This window comes from Numida meleagris, chromosome 7 (assembly GCF_002078875.1).
Source record: "Numida meleagris isolate 19003 breed g44 Domestic line chromosome 7, NumMel1.0, whole genome shotgun sequence".
Classification (NCBI taxonomy): Eukaryota; Metazoa; Chordata; class Aves; order Galliformes; family Numididae; genus Numida; species Numida meleagris.
The window spans coordinates 2,921,346-2,933,562 of NC_034415.1; the positions used below are offsets into that span (position 1 = coordinate 2,921,346).

The 12,217-nt window shown below is 35.7% G+C and overlaps 1 protein-coding gene across 1 annotated transcript in view; it reads left to right on the forward strand.

Annotated features, from left to right (window-relative positions):
- Positions 1-12,217, forward strand: part of KCNT2 (potassium sodium-activated channel subfamily T member 2) — a gene marked incomplete in the record, with an annotated part of 121,230 nt that overhangs the window by 90,738 nt on the left and 18,275 nt on the right. The window contains 5 exon segments of the mRNA XM_021404158.1: positions 579-795; positions 2,124-2,229; positions 2,488-2,660; positions 7,956-8,090; positions 12,052-12,163. Of these exon segments, the coding sequence (XP_021259833.1) occupies positions 579-795; positions 2,124-2,229; positions 2,488-2,660; positions 7,956-8,090; positions 12,052-12,163 (743 nt within the window).

The following is a 12,217-nucleotide window of genomic DNA, read 5'->3' on the forward strand; positions in this document are numbered from 1 at the left end:
ATTTTCAGTTAGTCCACTTATACATAATGGAAATTTCCATCAAGATTTATCTTCTTTTCCATGCCAAGATACTAGTTGGTTTTACTGCAACAAAGAATCTCATCCAACCGCTGCATTTTCTCTCTCATTTCAGGAAATGACATCTTAAAATTTAACTTAAAAAAGAAACAAAATTAAAAAATTAAATTTAAAGGTATCAAGAATTCAGGTGCCAACTTCAATGTAGGTTTTAGAAACATGAAGATATCTAGCAGATTTGTTACATGTAGCGTCAAACTTATAATTATTACTAAATGATGTTCATGAATGAAGTATAAAATCTACTGGGAATGCATATTAATGAGTTAATTATACTTGGCGTATATATCCATGGTTAGAGAAAGTGCAAATTTACAGGAAAAGGCTTCCTCAAGTGCAGTTTAAATATTTGTTATACTTTTATATAATAAACACAACTAATGAATGCAGTATTCCTTTCAGTCTTTGTCCACGTGGTCTGAAAATCCCTACTAAGTGTGGCAATCTCATTTAAAAGTTTTGACAATCACATTGTAAAACCAATTTCAACACTGCTTCAGGAACTGTGGCCATCGATTTACAAGACACGGGATACCAAACGTCCAGCGGACCTACACTAGCTCTTCCTTCCGAGGGAGGTAAAGAGGGCAGGCGGCCCAGTATAGCGCCTGTTCTGGAGGTTGCAGACTCATCCTCACTTCAGGCATGTGACCTGCTAAGTGACCAGTCAGAAGATGAAACTACTCCATCTGACAATGAAGCCTCTGCAGGCTTAGAGTATGTATATCTAATGTAAACTAAGTAACATTATTTGAAATAAGCAGGGATAGTTTTGGGACGTGCAGATCGATCCGAGAAGCTGTAGCAAGCAAGACACACAGAGGAATTATTTCTTTTTTAGGAATGCTGTTGTCTGGTTGCAGGATACCATTATGCCTGTTTTGAAGGAGGAAAAACAGGTCATCTCCTCCGTTTGCTGGAGGTTTTCCACACGCTGTAATAAAGATCTGCGTGGAGCAGCTTATAGCATGCGCATGAAGTGACATTCATGACCGTTTTTCCTACAGTTCGTAGTTACTAGGACTCAAGTCAGCTGTAAGCAGATAAATACTTCTGGGCTGACGATCAGGTAATTGAACAGGCATGCTGAACGCTAAGATTAGGTATCTGACTTCAAAACATAGGAACAATCCAAAAGGTGATACGAGATGAGATTATTACATCTAATTTAAAATGCTCATTAGCGCATTACTGAAAGTAATGATTCACTGTTCACAAAAAGGCAAATCCTGTAACCGCCATTAAAATAAGATAGGCAATTATGTCTATTGAGATTACTGATGAGGATATTATAACCGAAATACCCAATTAAGCCAGTGTCTCACCTAGCAGCTTCAGATCTCCAACTTTGCTAAGTGTGAGAAGCCCCAGGGAAGATCATAAAAATCCAATGAAAAAATAATAGAATAAGTCATCTTCAGTCTGCAAACGGAAATAACAGAATATAAAAGGCCTCCTCTTTTTTCAGTCTTCCCTGAAGGTTGTGGATATTCTCATCACGTATGTGCACCTGAAAACTATTCCAACTCCCACTGCAAGTGACAGTCTTCCTCACTATCACGTGGTCTCTTATTATAAATGAAGGCCAATCAGAAATTTCATTTTTGGTAAAAGAAGGTAATGACCTCACTCATTCTTGATGAGATCCTGAAAGACAAATGACGAAGGAAGAGCAGAAGTCCTACTATGTTTTCTAGTTTCTTCTTAATTTTCCTTCATTAGAAATTTACAGTGCGTTTAAAACACTAAGACCACACACAACAACGTATCAGCCCATTTCCAAAGACGCTTATACAAAAAAAAAAAAGAGCCACACAGAATTCCTTTGTTTCATGAAAATACAACAGCTGTCAATACGTTTTATAGAATGGGTCAAAGATTTAAAATACATACCTTTGTTCATTTAATATACTTGACTGTTAGTCCACAAATAACTGTTAAACTTAGATGTAGGTATAAACATCCCATAAAACAGTTGCATAATGAACCGTGTTTTGTCAACTGGCTGTACTGAAAAATGTTTTTTTTTTTTTCTATTCTGCTAGGTATGCCAAAGGCTATCCTCCTTACTCTCCCTATATTGGAAGTTCTCCCACATTTTGTCATCTTCTGCATGAAAAAGTCCCCTTCTGTTGTTTAAGACTAGATAAGGTAAAGGGAGTTTTCTGGTATTGGATAAAACTGCATTCGTCTCTTGCATCGGAACATTTAAATTCTAGTTTTTACTTAGATATGAGCTTTATTACATACTAATTTCCTCATCCTTTCTCATCACCAAGCATTGCATCTATCTAATTGGGTCTGTTTCAGGTCAGCTGATACAATTTTCTATTTCTACTGGTAAAACCTTCCATACCGCTAAATGTCTTTATTCACATCCACTGAACTTGTTTCTCGTTTTAATCTTAGGGGTGCCAGCATAACTACTATGAAGATGCCAAAGCCTACGGATTCAAAAATAAATTGATTATTGTTGCAGCAGAAACTGCTGGAAATGGCTTATATAATTTTATCGTTCCACTTAGAGCTTATTACAGACCAAAGAAAGAACTCAATCCCATTGTATTACTCCTGGACAACCCGTATGTACATTTTAAATATATTTCTCTCTCTTTTTTTTTTTTTTCTTTTTGTGATGCATTTTAAAATCATTTTATCATTCCTTTGATAGGTGATCACTCTTCAGATGGCCAACTTAAAATCAAAAACATTATGGCACATACATCTTTACACAAAGTGAAAAAATATAGAACCTATATTCATTGTCATATACAAAAGTGACTTTCTGCTGACTGTAAATGGCTGTATTAAATTCTAATGCCCTTATTCTTCACAGATGATGTTTCAAAGGAAGCATTAAAATACTCAAAATAATAAGAATAGCTGCTAAAATTAAATAACTTCGTAAGCACCATAAAATCCGCCTGTGTAACGTTTTCATAGCTATGAAACTGCACTTCAAACACTACTTTTGCAACAAGGCACATAATGGCCTTAATTGGGACATTTTTAATAATTTAAGACTCCAGGATAAGCAGTTCTTTAGTCTAATTCCCTTTCTCTGCAATCGTATCAACCTGTAACATTGCTGTTTGTTAATACCATATCTGTGTGGAGATTGCTGAAATTATTAGCCTTTCTTACATTAGCTTTTTAAAATTTCAGAAAATAAAGTATTCTCTGACAAGACTACTGCATGTATAATTTGAACTTAAATAAAAGACTTTTTTTTGGGGAGGGGGAACGATGAGGGGGTGGAGTACCACAGTACTGCTTAAGAACTTACAATTGCAGCTCTTTGGTGCTGCTTACATAAAACCACAATTTGGGAGACACAGAAATGGAGGTTAGTCAGATACAGAATATTCAGTTGAACCATGACTTAAAGAAATTACATCAGAAGACGTGTTGTACAGATTCTGATGCTAAACCGACGCTTTGGTTAGCATACATACGTTCTGGTTTACTATAAGTGATTTTTTATGCAAAGATCCACAGGGAAATGTTCTACCTTAGTCTCAAACAGCCCAGCTTTTTAATGAAGCCGTATACACTTGTGTTTGCAAAGCGAAGGTTTTAAGTATACGTATGTATGGCATAAAATGAATTACAAAATTTGGTAAAAGCTGAAATTATTCTTTAAAGATTTCTGGTTTATAAGTTTCTTACAAACTGATACTCAAGCTTACGGATGCGAGCATACAGTGCCCTCTAGTGCCTGCTGTCTTTTCCACTAGTGCCTGAGCTAACATACTTCAGTGCTGTAATTTTACACCTAAAATTACTTTTTAATGACAAAAAGTTAAGTTGTGGTTGTTAATTAAATTAGAAGCCTTATTGTTTTACCTTCTACACAGCGTTTGCAGCGGCTCCTCCCAACATTCAGTGGGTTGTAGAGTCCTAGCTGAAAAGCCAGCATGCTTTCCATGCACGCATTAGGCTGAGTTCTTGGTGCCATTCAAGCCAACTGGCATTTTGCAGTTTCTTTCACCAGACTCAGGAATCCAGCCACCTTAGATGAACCTGCCTATGCCTTTTTGTTACATTCCTATTTTCTGTTTATCGACCCTCTTTATTACAGTACGCCTATTCTGAGATCCGTAAGTCTCATTTTTTGAGATTTCAGTTGTTTCTCAGTAGACAAGAAGAAATCCAGTAAAAGTTACGGACAAACAAACAATAGAACTTGATTTTTCACATTGTTTTAAAATAATAGTTTTCTTCAAGATTTTCTTGTTGACTTGAATAGAGCTATTAGGTAAAACTCAATGATTCTACTGCACATTTTGATCAAGTTTTCACTTCCTATTTTAAGTATCCCTGATTCATGCACTGGCATACAACTTGGCAGCGTATCTTTGAAATCAACCATTCATTTCTGTATTTGGAATTGTACTGTGCCATAAATTTTCTGATTTAAGAGGTGCATTTATTAATAAGCATGTGATCATTCTGATCATTCCTTATGATTACAGCACTGTTGATTCACAGTTTTCTGCAATCCTTTTACCTGTGTAAAGAAATAATACTGCCAAGGTGTTTTTTTTTTTAATTAAAAAAAACTACCATCCAAAACTACCTGTTTTTTTTTTTTTGGAAGTATTTTTTAAGAGATGCTGCTGTTGTGATATTGTGTTTCATTTTGTAATCCCATCTGCTGCTTAGGCCAGATATGCATTTTCTGGATGCAATCTGTTGGTTTCCAATGGTTTACTACATGGTGGGCTCTATCGACAAGTAGGTGAAGTAACCGTGAGCACACTTAACATTGTAGTGGTCAGTGGCTTGTTTTGTGTATTGTCATTGCATGTCTACCTGTGCGTTATATTTGAAGATGATCCATCTGCATGCGTGGTTTGTGTCTGTGCGCTATAGTTGGGGATTTCAAATTTCTTGCTTCTAAACGATATTGTTAGTAAAAAAATATGATAGGGAACACAGTTTAGTACCTTCAAAACCCAAGCATTAACATTTATTTTATTAGTATGTCTCTAGAAATTGCCAGATAATAGCTCTGATTCTAGTGACATCCTATGTGTAGTTACCATTTACAGACCAGGGTTATGTAAAATAGCTATAGACTGTAAACAAAATTAAAAGTAATGAATTCAAATGCATCCAACAGTCTTCATTTTCCCTACGTAAAATATTCGCCTACTCCTGTATTTGTCTTCAGAAATTCTGCTGGAATATATTTGCATATCTAAGCTTAGCAACATAGATTTAACGTAAAAATCAGGCAGAAATGACAAAGAAGAGAGAGGAGCAATGACTCATTAGCATTTTAGTAAGCTCCTGTGTCTAGGGTGTCAAATCCAAGTAGAAAATAGCTTGCTTCACTACGTGGCTGCTATTGAGGTGGGGCCACAAGGCCATAATACTCATTCTCCACATGGACATCAAATAATTTATTTCCTGCCCCAAGTAGCAGAATCCATTTTTTTCTGTGAAAATTTTAGAGATTCAACCTTTTTCAAGTTCCATCCTGTAGTGACAAGGGCTTTAATACTATTTATAACAGTGACAGAGTTGCACATTTACCGTGGCAGTATCTCAGTCACTGTGAGATCTGCAGTGAATCTATAGAAATTTTTTTCACTTTCTTGATTTGTTCTCCTAAAGAAACAATGTGTCTCGGGTTGTTAATAACTACGTTTTTTTTTTAAGGCCTTAATTCTATAACAGTTGTAGACAGTTCATACCAGCAAACTAATTGAATTGACTCACAGTATCCAAAATAATTAATAACCCAAAGACCTCATACTAGTTTAATTAACTTGGAGGATTAAATTCTAATAAAAATTACTGCTTTTACTTCAAAAAGGAAATCACCAGATCCTTCCCTATAGGTGTCTCTTGTTTGTTCAGAGGTGTGGGTTGCTTATTTTTATTTATTTTTAAGAAATGAATGCATAAAACTGAGGACTACAGTCTAACAAAGAAATCACTATGCAAAATTCTCAAGCATGAAGTAATGTTAACATGAACATATGCATCATTTCTGACAATACAGTCACTTCAAAATCCAGTCAGATTCTGCAGTCTATTTTTTTTTTTACATCTATTTTCATCAGTAACAAGACTTCATACTTATTCTGTGTTTTCCTAAATGTTTTAAAGTCATATACAAACAATAGAAATTGATCACATTTAGCTAGATGCTACAATGTAAAATATACTATGTTCCTTTCTTAGTATCTCTGGAATATATTTCCAAAGAATTTTTAAAAAGCCATCTGCTACCTTTTAACTAATACATTTGTCCTGTGGTCACTTGGCATGGAATGTCACCTACTTGAAGGGAAAGCTACAGAAAGAATTACTCTTGTATACCACTCCTTTTTGTTAAAAGTGAGTAGCCCACAGAAAAACACCTTTACAAAAATCCATAGCTCGAATGAACTTCATCAAAATGTACCAAGTTTGCAGAAACATCTTCTACCGACTTCAAGTAGAAAAGATGTGAGATCTGTAACTGAACAGATTCCAGTACTGTAGGAATCAGTTAAATATTAAGAAATTTTGAGAACTGAATTAGAATTTTAATAAATCATTTTTGTAACTCTCCACATCTTTGAAAATAGCTAAAAGTAGTAGTACAACTAAAAAAATAGCTTTTGCATCACTGAAATGCAGAAAATACGGTTGTGTTTTAGAATATGCTGCTATGTTCATCCACTGAAAGACTGAAATAGCAGTCATTAAATTACTTAGAGAAAGGTCAGATTTCCACATGTGCACTGATATTGTTCATAAAGGTCATATAACGTTTTTCTTAATAGTCAACCACCAGTTAAACTGCAGTTCCCAGAACGTTTGTTTTGGAAAAATACATATAAATTGTAAAATAAACACCAATAATGTGTATCCTTTTCCTTATTCTAACATTTCAAAACAGATTTATAATAGGGTATGTAAAACTTGGAAGCCTTAGAAGATCATTGAGAGCAATAAAAATTGAATCAGTATCATTAAGACAATATTACAGATTAGATCAACTACCAAACGAGAAGCAATTCTAATGACAAAATAGCTTTTTTTCCCCTTGGAAGTAAACAGAATGATGTAAAAAAAAAGCAGCTTTTCAATTTCCCCTATAAACCATGAAATACCCTTTCTTCTCATTTTCACTGAAGAGTTGCTTGGTTCCTAGCAGCTTTTATTACAAAGAAAATCCTTCTGAAACTTTTCCAGAACTGTTCCTTAAGTAACTTCTTCCATAGAAACTAACAACCAAAACATGCTTCATTTTGGAAATAAACATAAGGCATGCTGGCAACCACAACTTAGTTGTCAGTGCTTGTCTTCTGTGGTCAAGTTTCATAGTAGATATTGTCCAGCGGGTGAAATGTTTTACTGAGATACGGCTGCTCCTAAAAGCACTGTAAGAACACCCCAATTATACAGACAAAAAAGAAGTTTTCTAGATGTCCCATTAGAATCCTTATTAACATTCGGGAACTGTAACATAATTGTGGTTAAGTGCAACTGAAACCATTTTAGATCCATTTATTGCCAAAAATAACTATAATGAAGCAAATTGTTGAAACATGTAAGCACATACAGTCTTTCCATATAACTGTTAAAGGCTCATTTTAAATATTTGAAATAATTCTACAATTTTAGCAAGAGGAGACTGACCATAACAACCTACTGAAGCGTATTCTGTATGACTTGAAGCAAAGTAACTGCTATTCTATTTGGTCAATTTGTGATATTTTTGACATAGACTGTAGTAGAAGTTATAGTACGTACATGGAGTTGCAGGGAACCAGCAACTCAATGTGATTTATCAGTACCAACCATCACTAATCTGTTAAGCATTCCAGGTTTAAGTGACCTGTTGGTATCTTTCTCCCTCTTTCTCCTCACAAAAGCCTAGATGACTTATTGAGATGTGGGGTCACCTTTGCAGCTAATATGGTGGTGGTAGACAAAGAGAGTACAATGAGTGCTGAGGAAGACTACATGGCAGATGCTAAGACTATTGTCAATGTTCAAACACTCTTCAGGTAAGAGATTTTTGCAGTCTCTTCTTACGTGTAAGTTAATCATGAAATACCTAATAATGCCTTCTGTATTCAGATTAGAGTGTGTTTTTTGTTGTTGTTTCCCCTTGTCACGTGGGGAAAAGCCTTAGCAATAAACTGTGTTTCTTGGCATAATTCTCTTGAAATCTCAGACAAAACTCATCCCCAAATTGGAGGATCATTTCTAATAGACAATTTTCAGGTTTACAGAAAAGACAAAAATGCTGCTTTTGAAAATAGGACCAAGAAACCCACAATTTCCTTAGTGCAGCAGTTTTTGTACCACTAAAGACAATTCAAAAAACAGATCCTTCTGAAGCAGCAGCTTATGCATTACTATGAAGTTAATTGTTGAAATTTTGCATACTGATTTTTCAACAAAACTTCAATTTTTAGGCATGTGTGTGCCTAAAACAACTTCCCAAACCAAAAGCAAATATATACACTATACAGACAGGTAAGAAAGGCTTCCCTGGTATAGTGCTTAAGTCCAACACCTGCTGTGGTTTGTTTTAGTAAGATTTGGTCAAGGAAAATAAGCACATGAAATCCAAAGGATTTCAACAGGTTTGTTTGTTTGTTTTTTAAACACAACTGTGCAACTATGTAGTTGAATACCATTAGCATTACTGCCCGCACTCCAAAGAAGCAAAATCTATGCTGCATAAGAAGCTTTAGTTCTGTCCTGTTTTAACTTCGAGGTTTTGAATTTGCATCTCATTTTAACACAGATGTGTTTCATAATCACACATCAAATTTAGAAATTATAATTGACCTTAATCCATGGATCATTCAGGTGTAATCACCACCACACTGTGGTGGGGTGTCTCACTGAGGCTCTGGCATGCATCACTAAGATTTCCAGAAATAAATGTTGTGCCACAAATACAAAGCAGAAAAATAGATTGAATAATGAATATAATTTGTTTAGTAGGAGTTGGTTTTTCCCATAGCTGTGTTCTACCTAGTCTAACACTAAATAAATAAAACCACAGTATTACCTTACGTATCAGAGCTATCCAACTAGCAGAACTTGCTGCATAACTCTTCAGTTGTTCTGCACAATGGCTACAACTAGATGGCAGGTTTACTCATGTACAAAGCATACAACTGGTTCAGTATAACTCGAAGACTGCATAGTCCTTTTTGCAAATGCAAAATAAATCACAATAAATACCATGTTTTAAGAATTAACACTGTTTCCAGAAAACTTTGCCAACTCTCTGAACTGTTGTATTTGACCTTTTTTCCTAATTTTACTTCTCCTCAAACACACGCAATGTATTCACTGCATTTTTACGTAACGTCAAAGTTGCACGAATAACTAAGTTTATCAAAAAAGCGTAAAGTAGTGATGTTCACCTATTATGCAGAATATGCTACATTCAACACATGAACATAAATAACTTTATGAAGTACCTTTAAGACATGTTTAAAGGTTTTTTTGGTTATCTAGTAATATCTGTAAGAAACTAATGAAGAAGAGGAGGGACATGGAGGAACACAACAGCACCGAACAAAACCTATAGTATTAAAGGAAGGATTTTACATCACTGGAGTTTTGCTAACGTATGCTGTTCTCAAACATACTTCCATGAATGAAGAAGATTCCAGTTGAGTCATACGAAATAAAGTCATTCAGAAAATATAAGTTAACCTAAATCTCCTTGATCTGATTGACTCAAATCAGCCGACCTCATTATGGGTTGCGGACAGCACTGAAAAGACGATGCAAGCGCACTGAGATACTGTTTGGCCTGAGTTACGAGCTCTGATAAGCCTGTTCTAGCATTATTCCCTGATTTACATGAATTAATGAGCTTGCTTTGTCAGAAGAGTTTTTCCCCATTCAGCTTTGTTCAGGAGACGGATGCGTTGTTTATAACGTGATTGAGTTATTAGCGCCTTTAAGGCTAGAAGCTGTTCCATACCAATTCAAATTCTGACACAACACGAACTTAGCAGACTTACAGCTAAAAGGAGTTACTCAAAGAGTTGCACCGAATTAAGAAGGAAATTCTTAATCCTTTGGCTGGAAAAGAACAAGTTAGCATAGTTTAGAAGTACAAGGAGCAACTACAGTTTGCGGCTGCGTCCCAGAGATACTTCTCAATGTAAAATATGAAACTGATCGTTGAGCACCACCTCAGTAAAACAGGCTTCCCTAGGCAGAGAATCTGTACTGGAAGGAGTGTTTATATTTACTCTTTCTATTAATTAACGGATTTAAGTGCTGGTGTTTGGGAAGTCCTGTGTTAAGTTCTTATTAGCTAACATTTTGATGGCTATGTTTCAAAAACTGCAAGAAGTTTGTTAATAGCAGTATACCTAATGAGTTTGTAATTCAGATGGGATTTAGCAATCAGCACCAATTTATAAATGAACCAAACAAGGCATTATGATGGCATTACATAGTTTTCAGACTTTATCCTCTTGGCTCGCATCCATCTCTCACTTGTCCCATTTCCAAATACCAGTTCAACAACAAGATGGCTTCCATCAGGCTGATTGAGGTTTTCTCCTCCCAAGCCATTTTTCTTGTTAAATAAGAACAAACAAACAAAAAACCCACAACAACAAGATGGAGAAGAGAAGAGGAATCTTTGCAAAGAAGAGGCCTGTCCCGTTGTTGAAAGCTTGCAGGCAGTGCCTTATAACAGGGTTAAGAGGCAATCTTGCTGCGACAACCTGAAACTTTTTCCCCGTAATTCCGCTAGAGGGCCCCCTTAAATACCAAGTATGAATTCTAGCAGGTTCGTAGCGTCTTCTGTAACAGACATCTGCTTTTGTACCTTGATGATGAACTAAATCTATCTGTAGTGGAATCCTAGTAACTTGCCAATCTTCTGCAGATCGTGTACATTTTATCATTAGCTCAGTTGATTAATTTACTTTTAGTTCTAACTATTTTACTGTTGTTTCTCAAACTTCAATGCCTGTCCGCTAACACAGCAATACCAGAAACATTTCCAGCCGGCAGAAACTTAAGTAGTTATATGCTACATGATACATATTAACTCAGAAGAAAACAGAATTTAAAGAGGAAATATATTCTTCCTCGAGACCTTTTCCTTAGGCTACTTAAGAGATAGAAGCTCATACGTACAGAGTATTTTCAGGATTTCCTTTTTTTAATATATAGGCTACAAACGAAGTTGTACCATAGTTGCAACTCAGGTTTACCATGTATTTAACCCATGTATGTGGGCTCTATCCCCTAAGTGTTTAATCTTTAGTAGAACGTAATAGACTTCATGTAGCTACTGCAGTAGCTTCAACAGCTACAGAAATTCCTGAGCACACACAGTGCTTTTCAAGCTACAGCGCACACAAGAAGTCATTAAGTGATTCAGATTCTCAACCAGTTTACCAACTCCATTTTCTCTTATGCGATCATAATATCTGGTTATTCACAGGAACAGAGCTGCTAGCATAACAATGTCCAGCATTTCTGTAATCATGCGATTTAATCATGTTTTTTTTTTTTTTTTAAAGCTTCGACAGACATGGAAAGCAACTGCAATAAGATGACATTAACACGCATACTGCTAGGTAGTTTTTGAAATACATTTTGCCACATTTATGCTCTACATGAATTACTGTTTCAGTGAAGTTCGTCCCTTCAAAACTGAGGGCAAAGACTGAAGAGATGAAAAAAGAGTACTGTGCAGTCTATTTGACATTAACTCCCTAAGTTCAGGTTCCAAGAAAAGCACATAAAATGCTTGAGGACTACCATGTATTATCGGTATAATATGACAAAGCTAGAGCTTTATGTCAGAGTCTATTCTACGAGCTTTTTATACTGCCAAAAAAGGCTCAAGTTTTCAGGCGCTTAATTAAAAACCTGGACAAGAACGCAAGTCACAGAATTATGTAGAGCCTTACATTTGTGAACTATTCTATTTAGAGCTTGTAACTGCAACGTTCTTTTAAAATACAGGTTGTTCTCAAGCCTAAGCATCATCACAGAACTAACTCACCCTGCCAATATGAGATTCATGCAATTCAGAGCCAAAGACTGCTATTCTCTCGCTCTGTCCAAATTGGAAAAGGTAAGCAAGGAGATCTGCCTTCCCCTCCCGCCATTTCAATGTTACACTTTTAAA